Genomic DNA, 20,307 nt, shown 5'->3' with positions numbered 1-20,307 from the left:
TATCTTGTGAACTTTATATATGCCTTTGTTCTGAATTTTTAAAAGTTTCAGATTCCTGGTTTTTTTTATGTTAGCTCATATTTTTACTGTTATTTATCAAGTATAACAATATAGAAAGCAATTTGCAGTATTAAAGCGATGTTAGGAGCAGCTGTTTGTTCTTCTAATGTTCTTTTTGATACATGTCAGAAAACTTGATTATTTTGCTGCTATTGTTGTGAGCACTGGAGAATTACTAGAGAGCATTACTTTTGTCTTGCTGTCCTACAGTAATATTGCCTCAACTTATTTATCCCAGATTACCTTCAGAAGTGCACAGAGCATCACACCAGTATTTAGGAAGGCTGCTGTGCTCACAGCTTTTGGATTTAGGTCACTTCTTCAGCTAAGCAGTGAATGTGCATTTTGATTTAGAAAAAGACACCAAGGTGTCCACACAGCAAGACTTCTTCTGTGTTACTGCATTCTACATTTGAATTTGTCTGCTGTGGGGGGATTTGTAGTGACTGTTGCACTCTTTGTGGCTCGGATCTGTGGGATATTATCTGAAGTATAATTGTATAAACATACAGATATATGTGGTTACATAAAAAAAAAAAGATCCTGAAGCTGTTTTGAAAGCCAAGTGTGGTTGAAAATATACATCAGTTTTTAAGTTAAAGAAAATAACGTAAAGTCTAAAATCCACAGATACCATGGATGATCAAATATGGCAGTCTGTTGTTACTATCTTACTTAATGTTTTCCATTCAGAGATATAAACGTTAGTAATCTTTAGTCTTTCAAAATCTTAGTAAAGCTGTTTAACACTGTTTCCAGTGGATTTAAACTTGTGGAAAATTATAGGAAATTAGAAACTCTTCTGAGAAGAAGCTCTGTATTTCAACAAATTTTCGTTTGGGAGCTGATAGAAGCAATTACTTTCATTTGTAACCACAAAGCCAGAGAAGACAGTGGAAGAAAGCTGAATTCTGTGTTTCCTGAACCCATGAGCATGGTCATCAATGTGTTAAGGTAGCTGGAATCTCGTTCTGGGGTTAAGTGCCCAAAGTGCTCCGAGTTAGATGTAGTGAAGCTGCACTCGTGTGTCTGGAGCTGTGAACAGGTGTGTTGGTTCCGCACGACTGCTGAGATCTCATTAGCTGTTGCCCTGTGCTACCACTCCCGCCCCAGGATCAGGACACTGGTGGCTCCAGGAAGGTGAGGAGGCAAGGAGATGGAAAAGCAGTGTCACTCCTGCACAGCCTTTCTTACTCCAGCTGGGACACCCTTGGCAGCTTCCAGATGTGCAAGTGAGCTGCAGAGCTGAGGCTTTCCTTGCTTTGTGACAAAGGGTTCCTTTTACTCCTTTGATCACTTTGGACTCCCTCGTGCCAGGGAGAAATGGAAGAAATTATGACAAATACACTTGTCAAAAAGATCTTAAGAAGCTTTCCTGTGAGGTGGCTTCCAAGCTAATGGTCTATGTGGGATAGTAATGACAGATTGGAAGATCACAGTGTCTGAAGTGAAAATCTGTGTTGAAGAGCTTTCAAAGTGCTCCTTTAGGGAGGAACCTATTTTATTGTTTGAGTGAAACTATAGGACATAATTTTACAAGGTTTATCTTATAGCAGTTACAGGTGTTTTAGTTTGCTTCAGGTATTATTTAGTAGGTTTATATAATAAATTTATGTTTGTTTTAATCTTGTTATGGGGAAGCTCTGACATTCCCAATTCATTAGATACGTTTGGGATCTCAAATGCAATTACAAATGTGATTCTAAGTGTTTAAGTAACTTTTTGAAAGAAATAGCTTTCTTAGAACAATTAGTTGACTTTGAAAAATTAATGCAGGACTCATTTGCTTATGCAGTGAGTTAATATGAAGCCCATCCTGTGGGGACTAAATCAAAGTCAATAAAACTGACTCAGAGAGGGGGGGTTGTTCAGCCTGGAGAGGGCCTCAGGACAACCTCATAGCAGCTTTTCAGTATCTAAGAAGGCAGACAAGAAAGATGGAGAGGGACAGTTTTGAAGGGCATGTAGTGATACAACAAGGGGAAATGGCTTTCAACTGAAAAAGGGTAGGTTTGGATCAGAGATACAGAAGAAATTCTTTATTGTGAGGGAGGTGAGGCACTGGCAGGGATGTTGTGGATGCCCCATCCCTGGCAGTGTTCAAGGTAAGGTTGGATGGAGCTTAGAGCATCCTGGTCTAATGGACACTGTCCATGACAGAGTGTTGGAACTAGGTGATCTTTAAGCTCCCTTCCAACCCAAACTGTTCTGTGATTTTGGTTGGAAAATTTGACGTCAGAGGTTTTGTAGTAACACCGCGTGTTGAATACATGCATATTTATAAACCAGCTAAGGAGAGCATGTACTTTGAAGTACGTTTTTGTGTGTGATCAACATATTGATGACATACAAGTCCTGTATAGCTGTTGTAAAGAATATTATAGAAAATGAAACTTTTTTTTGTGATTTGTTGGATTTGCCTATTAAATCCCTAGAAAATTATACCCTAACAATAGGGAAGAAAGGAATAGGAATCCTTTTACATTCAAGAACCATTTAGACTAATTTTCACAGAGCTGAATTGCATTTTTATAGAATTTTGTCAATTTTGTGCCTATTCCATTTTCTAACAGTTTTTTACTGATGAAAGCTTGTAGATTCTTGTCTCTGGAGTGAGCTGCTACACTTCTAAAATATATTTCAGAGGGAAAAATAGCAAGAGAGGAATAGGAATAAAACCAGTGTGTGTCAGATGGTAAAAATTGTCTTTTCCACTTATTAATTATGTACCAGCAACTTGTTTTAGTGCTAAGTGTGGCTATGTAGAGTTGCAATGCATTTGATGTCGACCTGAATGTTTTCTCTAAAAATAAAAATGAGCAATTCTAGATTTTGAAATGATGGCTGTTGGAGGTAGGTCCTTTTCCACCTCCCATGTTCTCTGTCTTTACCCTGTTTCAGAAAAGATAAATGCTATCATAAACCCTAATCTCCTTAAAGTGAAATCAAATCACAGTTAAGAGCCCTAGTTAAACAGCTGTGTTTATGAAGAGATAAGCTTCTGTTCTTTGCAGCTTCAGAAAACTTACCAGATATAAAGCAACTAGCAATGTTGGTTCTACCATCACAACAAATGATGGAGGATCCAAACTTGAGCACTTTGTGATGCATTTGAAAAGGGACAGCAAGAAGTTTTTACCTCAGAGTTTCTTGCCATTTATCCAGTTATTAAAGAGAGGCAGGTTTTATGGACCTATGAAGCTACACTTCAGGAATGTTGATGTGACAATGCAGAGTCCCCAGCAGTGCAAAGGAGAGCTGCTTTATTGCAAAAACCTGGCTTTGTTAAGCAGTTAGACCTTTATCAGCTACATAGTTTTAAATCATAACAAACATAATTCAACCAACCACCATACACCACAATGTGAACTGACAATGGTTACAGAATTTGTTTTTCTACCTCTAATTCAGCTGAGTCACTTTCCCTTTTCTGCTTAGCCGAAGTTACAGGCCTAAGCCATGGTTTTACAAGGCCTTCCCTTTGTAAGGTTTTACCTAGATGCAACATGTTTACGGTGGAGATTGATTTCCTTGTCATTTCTAACTCTCTGTGGCTGGACTTGTTTCAAAGGAAAAAGTTGAGATTGTGTCTCTGGAAAAAGCAAGGTTGAGTCTCTGGATGCCATATTTTGGATTTGGTTTTATTGCTTTGCTTTGCTCTGGTTTCGTTGACTTTGCATTGTCACCCTCCACACTCCTTTTTGATGATCTCATTAAAACAAAATCTGCCTTGATTACAAGTGTAAGCAGAGCCTTTCCAGTATGATCATTCCCAGCTTATTTATTTTATGTGTGTAGACTCCCAGGTGTGCCAGCCATTGCAGTGCACAGGAAAACAGAGTGGCTGTGAGTGGTGGGGTAGCTGTAAAGCCTGTTGCAATAGGAGCTACACACAAGCTCCTACAGCTTTTAAACACATGCTAGTACATGTGGAGTGTCACTGAGAGAGGTTGCACAGGGCCTTGCTTGCCCCTTCTATCACAGTGGAAGGACCAGGTTTGAGAAGCAGAGTTGTAAATCTGCCTTGGTAGAGAAGCTCCAAGTGACTGTAGAGGAAACTCCTTCATGGTTTGAGGACCTGATCACACAAGAGTAGGCTTCTCTTGAAGCACACTATGGGACAGTTGTGTCTGTGCTGCTCCAAGGTTAAGAAAGGATGCACTGTTTGTTGCCTGTATTGCCTTGCACTTTTCAGCTGCAAAAATATCTCAAGTACTTTTGGCAGATGATACTTAGGGAACTGTTTTGTCCTCACTTTCAGATACCTGTATATCACCAGACTTTTTTCTGTGCCATAAGCACCAAAATTTCCACTGGATTTTTTGTAATGGAATGAAGACACTCAGTTGGACAGACTGAGGGGACAGATTTTGATTAAGACACCTAATTTTTCTCTTAGTTCCCATTTTGAGAAAGTGGTTGAAATGTAAACTTCTCTTGGGGAAGCCTGAGTTTTACTGCTTATAATTTGCTTTTAGATACTTGGAAGGAATATTCTGTATAATTTTGTAGTTCAGAGTCCCCAGAAGGTGTAAAATGGCAAGCTTTCATGAGCTGTGATAATTTACAGCAGCTGAGAGTTTACCTTCTGTCTGTACCTTCCTTCACTTTGAACTCCAGTAGATGAGAACAGTTTTTCTATTACAGCAACTCATTGCTTTAATATGATTACTTACCGTATATAATGTTATATATTAATGTAGTTCAGCCAGCCTTTTGTAAAGCTGATTTGCAATCATAGTTATTTTATTGTAAGTCTAAAAAGATGGAATATCTTCACTGAGTTTAATCAATGTCTTCTAGGTAAGCTTCTTACTCTCATGACCAGTAAATATAAGAAATGGAGAAAGTGTGTAAAAGAAGTGAATACAATTCTGAATGCATATATACTATTATTTACTTTTATTACAAAACAGGCTTTTTTTTTCTATGTATTTCATAGGAAACACATACATAAAAAGATGAAACTAGCATTTTCTTTCATTCCAACCTTTTTCGTAAAATAATGGCCCTTTTGAGAAAGCCACTATAATTATGTGGTACTAGGGGCGAAGGAAGCTTGCAGTAAAGCACCAAACTGACAATGCAAGGGACTCTACTTGGTTGGTGGAGAGTTTGTCTTTAGATAAAGAATTCCTCTCTCTCTCACAAGGATACTGTGCAGAAACAATTCTTAAAAATTTCTGAAATGGAAATACAGGTGTTAAAGTTCTAACTCCTGAAGCTGTTTGCTTATGAGTAAGAAATCTGCCAAAGATGTATATGTTGTGTTATCCTCCTTGCATCTGTTGAAACAGGACAGGACAACAGGACACCTATTGTGCAATATTTTTGTCCAGCAGCAATTGGTGATGGATGCTTTACTGCTTAAATGCTTTAAGGAGATAGATATCAGCAGTTATTATTATCACTAGAGGAAAAATTGAGAAGTATTTTTAATACATTGTGATTTGCTTTAATGCTGTGAATTTTTTTATAAATGTGTGTTTTTAATACACCTGCATTATCTGTCTCTGCTTTAATTACATAATATCAGCATAATATCATGAAATGCATAATTTCTGATGCTAGAGACTTTGTCCAATAACTCTGCTTGCTGCAGTTTTTTTCAGCTGAAAGATCAAAATCAAATTTCTGCCTCTTGCAAAGTGACTTACAGACTGCAGGACTCATGTTCTGAAAGTTGCAGGTTGTCACCAGGACATCACATAGATCCCAAACCAGCAAACCAGCCAAGAGATAGAGCATTTCTTATGTAGGTGAACAGTTCCCTGTGTAGTCCTCTGGATAAATCCACTGCAGCTTCTGCGGAGCCTGATCAGAGGTCAGGAGGACATACTCTAACAAGTGCTTTCACTCCCCAGAGATAAGGAACCTTGGTGTTCTTTAATTTTCCTTTGGGGCTGTGTATTTCCTGAAGTCAATTCATTTATATTTGGCTTCCCTCTTTATTGCTGGAGCCAATCCCTCAGTCCTCCAGGCCCTGTCTATCTGTGAAGCTGAGAGTCTGACTGCATCACAGGGATAATATTTGGGTCTGGAAGGATGCATATTTTTTCTTTCCTGCCAGCTGTGGTCTCAGTCTTCAGTTTGGGAACAGACTTCAGGGGTATCCATGCACACAGTTCCAGTGCCACTGCTGAAGCAGAGTTCTAGCAGTAGTGTGGACTTGGCTGGGTAGGAGTTGGGGACAAATAGCAGAATGACAGGATCTTTGAATGTGTGCAGTGGTCCCTTGTGATGGGGAAATGTGAATCTGAGACACTTCTCTTTATGTAGAGAAATGTTTGCTTTGGAATCTTCTTTCTGCTGCATCCAACAAAACACGTGTGGGCAGCTTCCCAAACTCTTACTTACTTTCTTCACTGGATTGTGAGGAATGTTTTGGGTTCATTCCAAGAGTTCACTCTATATATATATACACACACACACACACTCATATATATATATATATATATATATATATATGCACACGCACACACACATATATTTCATAAACAGTGTCTTTATACTTGGAAAAGTATACACTTCAATAATTGTAAATGGCACCCTGTGTGTCAGTAAGGATGTGCAAGCCTGCTCACAGCTTCTTTTGCTGAGGGTACTTTCACTTAGATGAATGTTCTGCCTACAGTCCCAAACTTTTAAGGAAGTAAAACTTCCCTTCTGTAGTGTGAGAAGAAATACAGGACATTAAATTTCTTAAATTCTTTGTTGTTTGGATCAAACTTCTCTATCCACTCCTGTTTCGGACAAATCAAAATCTTTGCTTCTGGGCTGCCTGTTTTGTGCTTTGGTATGCTGACGTGAACATTGGTATGAATTTTGTAATACTTGACAAACTAGAGAACATGTGATGATGACCAAGATCACAGAACAAAAGATTTACCACTGACCATTTGAAATACTTGCTCCTTTCAGAGGTACAATTAAATGAGATTATTTTTATTTACCTCACCTTCCTTGCAGCAGCCTTGTGAGAAGGGAAAGCTATATGGGTGGAGCAGGGTGAGTCTGGGAGACAAAGTGAAACTAGCAGAGGAGGTGCAGGACACTTGAATCTTTCATTCTTTCCAAAATTTCTGTAAGCAGCCCCTACATTTTTTCTTTTTTTTTTTTTTCCTGTACACTTGTGAAACACTCTGAATCAGTGCTGATGAGTAAGGTAAGAAACACCTAGTGGGATTGATTAATTTCCCGTCTAAAATGTGAGAAGGAACAACCCAACCCACCAGAAAACTAAATATTGATGCTGTCAGTGGCATGATAATTGGTCTCTACTTTCATCTGCAAACAAACCCTTGCTTGGATTCTATTATTCATTCGAAGACGAAAAGGGTTATTAATGCAGTGTTCTTTAATTTATATTTTTTTGTGTGTGAGAGAGAGAGAAAACAGGAGAGCAATAATACAATAAATGTATTGGCTAAGAGAAAACATTTGAAAATGATCCTTACCCATTTTTTTAAATCTTCTCTTATCATGAAGAATGTGAACTGTGATAAATTGTTCTGCTAATCAAACAGCACTGAAAGGTTAGGTCATTGGAAGTCTTTAGTCATTTTGTGCTTTTCAAGAGTGAATTTGTTAAAATTATGCTGAATACCCACTTAAAGCCTGGGCTGAAAACCCTACCTGTGTTTTATAACTCTGCACTGTCAGAACCCATAATAAGTCAAACATTCTTTCAGAGGTACTCATAAGGGAGAAAAAACCCCGTAAATTCAAGAGTAATTTCAGATTGTAAATGAAAAAGAGAGGCACGACTGTTCATTTGCACCAATCATGCCTTCCTTTCATCTGCTCTGATTAGGCCTGGTGCGGTTTCATCAAACTACTCCATCACTGAGCTGTCACTCCAGTCGTCTGTTGATTGAAAACAATCAGGGCTCTGATGGCACAATTATTCTGACCCTTTAACTAGAGGCTGCTGTGATAATGAAAGGTTGATTATGATAGTTTGTGCCTCTTTCAGTTTGCCAAGAAGGTTAATTTGGGCATCAGACGGATGTTTAATGGGCGCTTGCTGGCTACACTGAGGTAAATGAGAACGTGCAGTCTTCGATATTGCACGGATATAGTTTGGCTGTCAATCATTGTCATTTTGAGTTTGTGCCTCACACTCTGGAAATCACATTTTATTTTTTCCTTGGGATTTAATTTATTCTGTGCCCTGAGGAAGTTCTTTCACTCTGTGACCTTCACAGTAGCTTTCTCTGTCTTTTTTCGCTTCCCTCACATGGAGCCCAAAGGCATAATATATCTAGAGGAACGTTTTTTCTTTAAAAAAAAAAAAAAAAAGTAAAATTTAAAATCCCTGTTTATCAGCTCACCCTGAACAGAGCAAATGTTTTAATTCTGATTGTAGAATCCAAATGTGCAAATGGAAGCATGCCTGCTTGCTAACACAGCGCCACACAGGGAGCTGCTTACGTAGGCACACATTTGTAAAACTGACAAACAGGTAATTTAAAAATGTCTCTGTGTAAAGAGGGTGGGGGATGGCACAGCTTTATTTTCACAGGCTGCACGCATATGTCTTAGCTTGGTGCCATGTAAATGTGGTCTCAAGTCACTGCACTGCAACTTTTTGGTTAGAAAGTCTCTCTTCAGGGGCAAAAGGTATTTCATTGCTGATTCATAGATTATTAACATTTACTGTGTTCAGATTGAGAGAATCATATGCATGATTTTGTAGTTGTTTGGCTCAAGGTGCAAAAGAAATGCAAATACCTCATAATTTTGATTGTTCCACATGCAGCTCATTAGAGTCTTATTTTTATGCACATTTTAAATTCAAAATAAAAAGAAGAAAAAGATTTCTATCTTTAAGGCTGTCTTGCATCTAGGCTTGAGACACTTATTTTTCCTGCTGTCCTCAACTGTGTAAGATAGTACCTGACTGATAAAATTGCAGGAGTCTGGAGGCTGTGCTTACATGTTTACTAACTTCTAAAAATATTCATGTGTAACTCATGTCTTCGAAAAATTGTGTGCGTATGTTTTGTTGTATGGTGGGACTTTTTTCCTCAGCAACAATTCTTACATTTTGCTTCCTAAATGGATGATACAGACAAATTTAGTTCATCCTGCTTAAAATGCTTCAATTAATATCCTAGACCCCCTCGATTTTGTCCTTCCAGAGAGAGGATGACAAAGACCCTTTAGAGATCCCAATTCAGGCCCTTTGGAAATCCCTGTTCATTTTAGATTAGGTGAAAGTTCCTCCATAGCCCTCCATGGACTTTGTTTCAGACCTTTGGTAAATGTCCTGGTTTACCCATAGATTCTGCTCCTGTACTTGCAATTTGAAGAGTCAGGGTGTTGCTGACAATTGCCAACTGAAATGTGGTTTTGAGGCAGGAGGTCCCAGTCTGGAGCACCTCAGACTTGCTGATTTTTAGATTTTTATTAGATAAAATCTAATAAAAGGCAAAATTGTGTGCGACTTTACAGCCAAAATACATATTCCTAGTGTTTCAAAGACAAAACTAGTAAACTCCAAGTTTTGCTTTTTAAAGTTTGCTTGGTGGTGCTTTAAGGTGATTACCGTAGTAACTGTGTTACTTTCATGACTCTTCTTGGCTTCAAAAATCAATAGAATGAGGTCTATAGCACTGTCCAATATGCTAAGGATACAAAGATATTAATTTGATTTTTTTTTTCCTGGCCAAAAATTTTTGCTTCTGTTAAGGAACAGAAGAACTCTTCAGGTGAGATTTATAGCTCTTTCTCTTCCCCTGATTTAATATCATCATCAGATTGTCACACACAAATAGAGTCATTTATGTTGCACGTATCTGATCTCAGTCCAGGAAAATGCATCTTTCCACTTTTAATTCCATATTTAAAATTTTGTTTTCTCCTAAAATGAGAACGTTCACTAGGTTATCATAATTAGGATTTCCATTTGTTTTAATGAGACAGTGTGAATTGTTTTAAAACCTTAGCAAATTTGTTTCCTTCTATTTGTTGTTGCTAAAACAAACAAAACACAAGAAAACCCAACTCTCCAACACCCTCATTTTTTCCACTGCTGTCACATTTGCTAGACACCTTGGATGATATAAAGTAGCATATTTGCAGTCCATTGGGCTACTACATGAATACATCAACTAAAGAGCGGGCCAAGATGACTTTAATAGAGTTCCTGTGGCCCCTGCCTCTCACAGAGTCCAAGCTTAGATAAGTTTTTTCTTTCTTGGAACTCTGTCAACAGAAACTTTCCCTTGGCTTTGTGACTTAGAGTAGTTTCTAAGTGAACCTGAGTCTAATAAATGTATGTCAAGCTTTTTGCACTCATGAAGTGGTTTGGCTTTTCTGATTAGAAGACTTGGTGTGGTGTCAAGTGGAGGTCTGGCACGTTTCCCAGCAGAGTGGCTTGAGAAGGACTGCAGGGGGATGCTGAACAGGCAAGGCACAGGTGTGATGGTCTCTCTTGCTCCCTGGAATAGGCTGGCAGCCCAAAGGACCAGGTAGCTATGCTGGAAGCAGAAGCAGGTGTTGGAAAAACAGTGAGCTCGCTATCCAACATGCGAGATGTACTTTGATGTGTGCTCCAGCTCTGCCACAACATATTTTTCCATCTCTTTGCTGCTGTTTTGAGAATGCACTCCATTGCTAAATCACATAATATAACCTTGGAGAAGAAAAATCCTGCGGGTTAAGGCATTAGAATAAGAGAATTAATCTGGTTTGAAAATCCTGTCCTTCTGAGGGTCTACTTTTGTCATTTACTTAGTTTAGAAGATAAATATGGCAAAATATATTATTTATTAAAGTTGATATAGGCACTAGGCTGTGGCTTCCTTTACTCACACACTCATACATTAAAATTAATAGAAATGAAGCTTCTAACAGTTTAAACAGAATTTTTCTATATGACTGTAGGAGTAGGAGTCTTTTCTTATTTTTGTAAATTATTTAGCACTGATACAAATATTTTAAACCTCAAAATGATGTGTCGTCTTTTGTTTTTCTTGCTTGCTTGTTAGCATTTTAAGTACAGTTGTAATTTCAAGTGCAATTGGTATTTCCTTAGAGAAGCCAGAATGTCTTTCTTGCAGCATCATAAAGCCTATAATGGCTTTGAGTTTATTTTGCCAATACTGATTATAGTTGCTAATTGTTACTGCCAGAGGGGCGAAAACGTAGGCACTATAATCAGTGTATAGATGGAGTGAATTCTGGAGTTTTTATGTAGGCACCAGGTTTTTGGGTCTAGATTAAACAAAACTCGAGTAAAGGTGTTAGAAATTGTGTTGATAAATATACAGATGTGAGCTGGTCTCGTACATGGAAGTTTGTGTCTGCCATATGCTGATGAGAGTTATGATTGCCTCCTTTGCACTGAAGGAAAGTTAGAACTGTGTTACAGTCCACCAGTGACGACTTCTTCTACAAGTGAAAGATGTGTTTGGGAATTCAGCTTTCTTCCCTTTGAACTTTTTCAGCCCTCAAATAGCTGCTAAACTGTTCACCCACACTCAATTTTCTTCCATGCCTCCATAGTGTGAGACACCATGTTCTGCTAGAGAACATGGTAACAGTGTGCTGCAAAACCAGTGTGGAAGTCTAAGGCTCAGCTGGTGAGTGTTCCTGAAACCAGATGACCTGTTCCATAGCCTTGTGTCACAATTTAGGAGTTTGTCCTGTATTCTCTAAATATAAATCTAGATACCTACATTTGTAGGTTAAATTCTTAAGTAGTTTAAGTAGTGATCAACCACCTGTTTAAAATTCACCAAAGTGAATTTTAAAACTGTAATTGTCACAAATAGCAAGACAAGGCAATAAAAAATAATATAGCTTTTAGCTCTTAAAGGCCTTTTTTCCACCTTGGAATGTCACAGATCAGGTGTGGGTCACACAGGGCACTGTAGTCAGATTGTGTTCAAACAATAGCATGGGTTGATTTGGACGGGAGCTTCTAAACACATTGTGATTCACAGACCTCTGTTGCTTCCCCAAGACTCAGTGAAGCTTCTCTGCGTTCTGTCAAATGCCTACAGAGCATCCAGAGGTTCTTAGCAGGGCTCTTAGCCCTACTTACTAAATTCATACAATAAAATGAAATCTTCCACAGCAAACTGACCTCAGACATGGAGTCTGGTAAGACCCAGTAGCACCCTACACAAGAGACAGCCTGGGATTCACGTTGCCCTCCCCTCACGTTACCCTATTGCTGCTGCAGCTGCTGGTCAGAGGGGAAAGGTGGAAGTAGGCCAAAGTTGCCTTGAGGTGCAACACGTGGAGAATCCCAAGCAGGCTGCAATAAACTTAATTTGGAAAGGTTCAAAGGTTTTCATAAAGAAGATGCAGGACAGATGAGTGAGGATAAAATAGTGTGGAATGGATAGAGAAGGTTTAGGTTCAAGATTTGGAATAGATTGTACATCTCACGTGAGTGCCAACAGAATCTTTGTATCACTTTGCAACCATTGCTGTAGTGGCTTAGGGAAAAGTTAAACATTACTGGTTTCAGTGAAACATTTTTTTACAACTCCAGGACTATTCTCAGTAGAGAAATAACTCAGTATGAATCAAGTTGCATATGCCAAATTTCCTACAGCAGAGAAAATGTATTGTAATGGAAATTTCAATGCCTTCTGTGCAGATCATCACACATCCCATATCCAGAAATGAATGCAGGTGCCATTTCTTTGAAGTTATGAATGTACGTGGTGTTGCTCATGTGTTTATACAGTATTTATTGGGGACCAAAGGCAGGACAATAAAGGAAATCGGATGGATGAAGTTCTAAGATATTAATAAGGCATTAATATTAAACTTCCTCTAAAAGACCTGTGGTTACCAAGTCCTGGTTTACATTAGTGCCTGTATTTTACAGAGTCTGTAATGTCTGTCATTGTAGCCCAAGTGACACGTCTGTGATACCATTTTACGTGTGAGCAAAGGATGAACTTATAGCTCCAAAAGTAACCAGTCTGTTGGATACAAGTGCTGAGAGATAGTAACTCAATTTTTGTAAGTTCTTCTAGCTCAATATAGTAACCCACATATCATTTAGTTGATATATGCTGAAGATAGCCTGAATTTCTCCTCAATTTCAAGTGGCTGGATGTTGGGGGCTAAGTGTCTTTCAGGAATCATTCACATGGCTAAAGACACAGAATAGGAAGTTGCCTGATACAACTCAGTAGGAGACACCTGACACATGGGTTTGGTGGATTTAGAACACCTGACTTTAAAGCTCAATGATTTCAAGTCCACAAACGTTTTCAATACATTTAAATAAAAAGTCTTTTTTGCTAACAAGTCAAAATACATACAGCTAATGCATGTATTTGAAACTCAACACAGCATTTAACTGACTGAACTACTGTTGCATTTTTGATGCCCTTCATTGATTCTTTGTTTCACAGAGGTTCACAGTGAGGAAAAAATGTTTCAAATTAATCTTAACAAGAAGGTGGTTTTGGTTTTTCTTCCCTCTCTGACAGAATACAGAAATAGTAATAAATTTAATACATCATATATGAAAGTCATAAATAAGAGCAGCCTTTATTTTCAGCTCCTTTATGTGACAACAGCAACAGTACGGGGCCATAAGATTTAGCTGAAAATTTTTTATCACTCAGCTTCTTAGAAACACCTACTCCACGAGATCTGTGTCAAAATGATTTGAAGTATCAGGTAGAGTTAGTCCTTATCCAGAACTAGTCAATGTCTTTGATAATGACTTGGATTAAAGAATAATAAGGGATTTATGTTTTCAGAAAATCAGAAGGTGAAATGGTTTTCTAGCACTTTTGAAAATACAGTTTGGATTGAGAATGATCTTGACTGGAACAGTGGCCTAAAGGAATAGTACAGAGTTGGGTAATGACAGAGAAAGCATGACAGCCTGTGGAAGTTCTGCAGAAAAAAAAAAAAAACCTAAACAAACAAACCAACCAAGCACAAAAAAAAAAAAAAAAAAAAAAAAAAGAAAAAAAGGGGTAAGAATAGTACTCAGTCACAAACTTAAATATGGATCAGCAACATCATAGTGCACTGACAGTCTTATGTGGTGATGTACAAACAAGAATGGCATAGATTGTTAGAATCAAAGAGATTCTTCCAACCTATTCACTACTACTTAAGAGGAATATTATGTCCAGTTTTCAACAGCAAACATTAAAAATTTTGATAACAGAGAACTGTGAGCCAAGCAACAGAGATTTAGAAAATATGATCTAAGATGCATTGAAATACCTTTTTCGTTCACTGAAGAGGAAACTCGCACCAATATTAAAATGCATCTGAGGTGGAGAAGAAAATGCAGGTAACAAAATACTTTTTGTCCTGTATGGTTGAATCATTTTCAAGGGTTGCTCTGGAATATGAACCCAAAGGTGGAAAATGTAGTGATGAGTTTAAGGGTTTAAAGCTTCTGCATATGTAAGAAGAAAATCTGCCTGAGAGGATATCAGAACATGGGAATGGTTTTCCTTAGGAAGTTTTGGTATCTTCATTACTGGATGTTTTCAAAAATTACTTACACAACAATTCCTGAAATGGTTTAGGCTGTTCCTAACCTCTTTCTGGAACCAGTTGGATTCAAAATAAGCTTTATGTGATTTGAATACTGTGTTTAATTTTGAATGTTAATACTAGCTGCAGTTGCTCAATTGTTGCTTTCTGTCTACCCCAAATTAGCAGAGCCTCTTCTGTGCTTCTCTCTTCTCTGACTTAATTTTTTCCCCCCTTACACCTTTCTCCACTTTATAAATAAAATAAATGAAGAAGAAGAAAAAAAAAAAGAAGGATTCAATGTGTTGTAATATGTTATATTTCGTCAATATTCTGTCATAAATAGGATGAAATATGGAGGGCAGAAAAGGCTTTTCTTTGTAATCATTTGACATTAGTCTTTTTTCTAATGTACCTGTGGTGTCCAGTGATCCCATAGCCCCTATGTTAATATTATTTTTCCAGCAGCTTGATTGAGGGATAGTATGGTCTCCAGCAACACTAACAGATTGCACAACGTGAGTATTGTATAGCAGCTGATAATGCTGTGGAAATTGTTTCAGGGAGCTGGTGCAATACAATGCTTTTGTTAAACACTGTATCTTTTTATGTGGACTAGTAGGCTTTCACAGCTGCTTTTTAGGTACCACGACTGAGGCAAGTATATATCTGCTCTTGGAATGCAAGCAAATTTCAAAAGATCATGTTTTGACAGAATTGTGTGCAAATAACGTGTGTCTTGTTTTTTCCCTTCCTTCCCCCCCACTTTTAGCTGGCTGTGAGGTGGTTGGAACACAACTGCCGCTACCAGTATCTGGATGAACTTCTCCAGTATGTCCGCTTTGGCCTCATGGATGTGGATACCCTGCATACTGTAGCTCTTACTCATCCTCTTGTCCAAGCCAGTGAAACTGCGACAGCGCTCATTAATGAGGCCTTGGCTTACCACCAGAGCGTCTATGCACAGCCAGTTTGGCAAACTGCAAGGACAAAGCCTCGCTTCCAGTCAGACACTCTTTATATTATTGGTGGGAAGAAACGAGAAGTCTGTAAAGTGAAGGAATTGCGATACTTCAACCCAGTAGACCAGGAGAACGTTCATATCGCGGGGATCGCTAACTGGAGCGAGCTGGCGCCTATGCCTGTGGGGAGGAGCCACCACTGTGTTGCTGTCATGGGAGACTTTCTTTTTGTAGCTGGTGGAGAGGTAGAGCACTCCACAGGGCGCACGTGTGCCGTGAGAACTGTCTGTCGATATGACCCCCGCACCAACTCCTGGGCCGAGATAGCTCCGATGAAGAACTGCCGGGAACACTTTGTGCTGGGAGCCGTGGACGAGTACCTCTATGCCGTAGGGGGCAGAAACGAATTGCGTCAAGTGTTGCCCACAGTCGAACGCTACTGCCCCAAGAAGAACAAGTGGACCTTTGTACAGTCCTTTGATCGGTCGCTCTCATGCCATGCAGGATATGTGGTGGATGGTCTTCTTTGGATATCAGGTAGAAAACGTTTCACACAATTTGAGGTACTAACAAAATACCAAAATACCGTCTTGAATTAAAGTAATAAATCTTTGGTTTATATGTCATGATAACTTTTCTCTGTGGAGAGGACAAAGAACTGAAGCTTCATTAGGAGTATAGGAGCGTAATGTATCTTATACATTACACTCGGTATTTCAGAGCTGCTGATATCATATGTGCTATCTCCAGCTGCCATTCATAAATCACAGTGAACTGGAATGATAATGCACTTTTGGACAAATTTCCAATGATAAATTCTGTGTGCTTCCTAAAAACACACTAAAAAAGACATTGTTTCTGTAATAGGATCTGGTACTTTTTACAGTCACAGGACCCGAAGGAATGGCCTGAAGTTGTGTCGGGGAGGTTTAGGTTGGATATCAGGAAAAGGTTCTTCACCACAGGTTTGATTGGGCACTGGAACAGGGTCTCCAGGGAGGTGGTCATAACATCCCCCTGACAAAGTTTGGGAAGCGTTTGGACAGCACTTTGGGGCACATGGTGTGGTTCCTGAGCCTGTGCAGGGCCTGGAGTTGGACTTCGATGATCCTTGTGGGTCCTTTCCAAGAATATTCTATGATTCACTTAGTCCTGATGATGAAATGGAAAATTAAGTGCTTGATAGCTTGTGTTGTTCCAGGAGTTGAAGGCAAATGTATTATTTGCTCCCACTTGCTCTTCAGAACATTCAAACACACTGAGATGACCATTTTTAGAAATCATGCATGATTCTGCCCATAACAAGTGCACAAGGATGTCTGGATGTAAGCATAGCTTTACGGCACAGATAGATGTATGTATAGACCCTATAATCCTAGAAGAACGTGTTGTTTGCAACTGAGTCTTTAGTTGTTACGTTCCATTGATGAGGGTGGGAGGATTTAGTTACCTCAGTCCTCGTAGTGGGTATTAGTTATTTTGGAATACAGCCGATGCTGTCTACAGAAGATTTGACAGAAAAATATTCCCCGTTTACTAAGAAGTGTGCCACGGAAGGTTATATAGTTATAATAGTTATTAAGGAAGCTAATGAGTAAATGGGGCCAGCCCTTGAGGTAAATGTTCAGTGATTGGCATCTTCACCATAGATACCCTCTGGGGATTTTAATATGGTCTGGAAGGCCTCTGGTGAAAAGTTAGAATATGAATGGAAGATTAAGTTAGCTTCTTAGGCCTGTGCTGTGCTTCTCAAAGTGTGTCATTTAGGCTAGCGGATAAACCTTTCTGTCCCTATGGATTAAGTGCCTCATGGGAACGGGGATTCCCAAGCATTGGCACAGGAATTAGCAGGTATCTCTTTTAATACATATGCACTAAAGTCATGAATGATGACTTTGGCATTAAAAACAGGACAGAACACAGCAAATCACCAAGATCCCTGGCAGGTACTGTGGGTCATTTTCTTTAGTGACCATCATTTAGGGAGTCTTGTAGAGTTTGTGCTGTGTGAATCCTGAGGTGAGACCCAGGTAGAGTACAGGAACAAGATTTCTGCATTAGGCTACCAGCTGGGTGTATTCAGAGCATTATTGTGTTTATTCACTACTTTTCCTATTTTATTAGCAGAGAGGGATGTGTGTCTGCAGTGGGCACTTCAAATACATGGATGTTACTATTGCTGTGTCTTGATTGCTCTTTTTTTTTTCCTTTTTTTGTGGTTTACATTTGTCAGTATTTATGAAGAATAGGACCTTTTAAAAAATGGTGTTACACATCCTCACATGAAATCATTGAATGTGCACTAGAAATCCATCAGGGTGGTCTTTCCCCTAGTAAACGAAAAAAGTAATATTTTTTGTCTTAATCTTGTGGGGAAAAAAAACCTAAACAAAACAATACAATCAAAACTCAAGAAAGTATTTGATACCAGTTTTTAAGTCAAACAAGGGGCTGATTGAAGATTAAATTTAATCTTTGCGGATTTGCTAGGCAAGGGGAAATTATCCTAAGGATTAATTCATGTGCTTAGTTATGTAGGTGAAATGCATGCCTGTATATTTTAAATTCCACTTTTGTTTAGAAAATTATGCAGTGTGATACTGTGTTCAAGGATATGCCTCTAATAGAGCTGTAGAATCAGTGGAAGCAGTAAGTGGAAGCCTACTGGATGAATTCTTTAAAACTGGGCAAAACAACAAAAAAATTTTATCAGTATTGTTCCATTTATATTTGAAAATGCTACCAACAGTGGAATAAGGTAGACATGGCTTTTCAGTTGTATTTTGATAGGTTCTGAAAAAATGCTTAGAAAGTTTTGAGTTTCTCAATTATGACAGGTTATTATGGAGTAGGAGAGCGCACTTACTGCACTATACTTCAGTAGATATCGATCTGAATTTTGTCCTCTTACACTGAAACCTGGTTGTGTATTGAATAGAGTTATTTTAAAAAGAAAATTGGATGGAGATGTAATAACTATCGCTAGCTTTCTATTATTAATTAATTGCTTAGGACCAGAATGTAGCTCGTGGTACACGTACATTCAGGGGCAGGGGAATAGTACAGAGAGACGTTTTATTGTATCATAGTCACTGCTGGAAAATCCACTGTTCATCTTTGAATAGAAGATGTTAGCATAAAAGTAATTAGTAATGCAGGAGGGAACCTAATTTTGAAGTATGTGGCCTGAAATTAAGTAATTAAAAAATTAGTCTGAGTTAGAAATGTTTCTGAGCTGTATCCCTGCTGCTTTTTCTGGGAAATACAGGCCATCAGCAAAGAGCTCTCAAAGTCAGTCTGCTGCTACCAGCTGGCAAGGGAACCATGGAAATGTGCCCAGGTTTTTAGTGAGAGAATAAATTAAATAGTGATAATATAAGTTTCTAGCCCTTCTATTTGTGGAGAGCATCATCAAAGCTTGATCTGCACACTGAACATTTACTTACTCAGTGCCTCTGCTACAGCCCCATGCCCTCTTGAAGGCTTTGCTGATCAAAAGGTAACTAGACTTAAGGAATTTCTATTATTATTGGGATTCATTTTCAGCTTTGCTTTGCTGCTCCTTTGGGACAAATATGACAAAGATTCAAAACTAATAGATAATAAAATCATGGCAAAGGCAGCAGGAAAGGAAAATGGACAAAACAGACCGCTGTATGAGTTTACACACTCAATATGACAATATTAGGTGGGTGGCTGGTGTTCAGGTGACAGAGGGACTCTTAAGCTGCTACAATTTCTTTGGGGTTTTTAACCTGACAGAAGCAAATTAAAAGAGGGAGCCTTTTGCACACTGGAACTAGTCAGTCCCTCTGCTCAGCACAAGTGGGTTCAGCCCTTGAGTTTTTCAAGCTCCCTATTTTCATATTTATGTCATTATTTATTGTTTTTCCCCCACAGTCCTCATTTTATTTTCTTATTTAAAGAAAAACAAAACATGAGAATTTATTAAAATAATGTGCTGGTTTTGACTGGGATAGAGTTCATGTTTCTCCTAGCAGCTAGTCTGGGCAATGTTTTGGATCTGTGCTGGAAACAGTCCTGCTAACACAGGGATGTTTTTGTTATTGCTGAGCAGTGCTTCTACAGAGTGAAGGTGTTTTTTATTTCTCACCCCACCCCACCTGTGAGGAGGCTGGGGATGGTCAAGGGGTTGAGAGGGGACACAGCCAGGACAGCTGCAGCTGACCCCTGCTGACCAAAAGGATATTTCTGATCATGTGGTGTCACGCTCAGCATATAAAGCTGGGGAAAGAAGGAGGAAAGGGTGTTCATAGTGCTGATGTTTGACTTTCCAAATCATCATTATGCTTGATGGATCCCTGCTCTCCTGGAGATGGCTGAACAGCTGCCTGCTCATAGGAAGCAGTGAATTAATTCCATGTTTTGCTTTGCTTGTGTGTGTGGCTTTTGCTTTACCTGTTAAACTCTCTTTATCCCAACCCACAAATTTTCTCAGTTTTACTTTTCCAGTTGTTTCCCCATCCCATGCTGGGGGAGTGAATGAGTGGCTGTGTGAGTTGCTGACTCGGGTTAAACAACAACAAATAAGTTCTCTGTACCGACATTGCATTGGGCAGATGGTTTGGAAATTTTATAGAAAGGTGATTTTTCTAGGCCCCAGTTAACATCTGATGCCATGACCAAGTTCACAAACGAATTGCATGCCACAATACTTGTAAAGTGAAGTATTTCAGTGAAAGAAGAACTAAGTACACTAAACACTTTGGAGTTCAACATGACTAACAATCACTGTCTATAAAAGCGGGGAGATATTTTCCATAAGAGCGAGGACTTGAACTATGCCCAT

At 38.8% G+C, this 20,307-nt stretch overlaps 1 protein-coding gene across 4 annotated transcripts in view; it reads left to right on the top strand.

Moving 5' to 3' along the window:
• KLHL32 (kelch like family member 32) overlaps positions 1-20,307 on the top strand; it is a 121,184-nt gene that overhangs the window by 87,655 nt on the left and 13,222 nt on the right. For all 4 annotated transcript variants that reach the window (XM_053939077.1, XM_053939074.1, XM_053939076.1 and 1 more), the window contains one exon: positions 15,308-16,034. In XM_053939077.1, the coding sequence (XP_053795052.1) occupies positions 15,308-16,034 (727 nt within the window). The remainder of the gene's footprint in view (positions 1-15,307; positions 16,035-20,307) is intronic.

The sequence above is a fragment of the Vidua chalybeata genome, chromosome 3 (genome assembly GCF_026979565.1).
Source record: "Vidua chalybeata isolate OUT-0048 chromosome 3, bVidCha1 merged haplotype, whole genome shotgun sequence".
NCBI lineage: Eukaryota > Metazoa > Chordata > Aves > Passeriformes > Viduidae > Vidua > Vidua chalybeata.
This window is presented reverse-complemented; position numbering and strand designations above follow the sequence as displayed.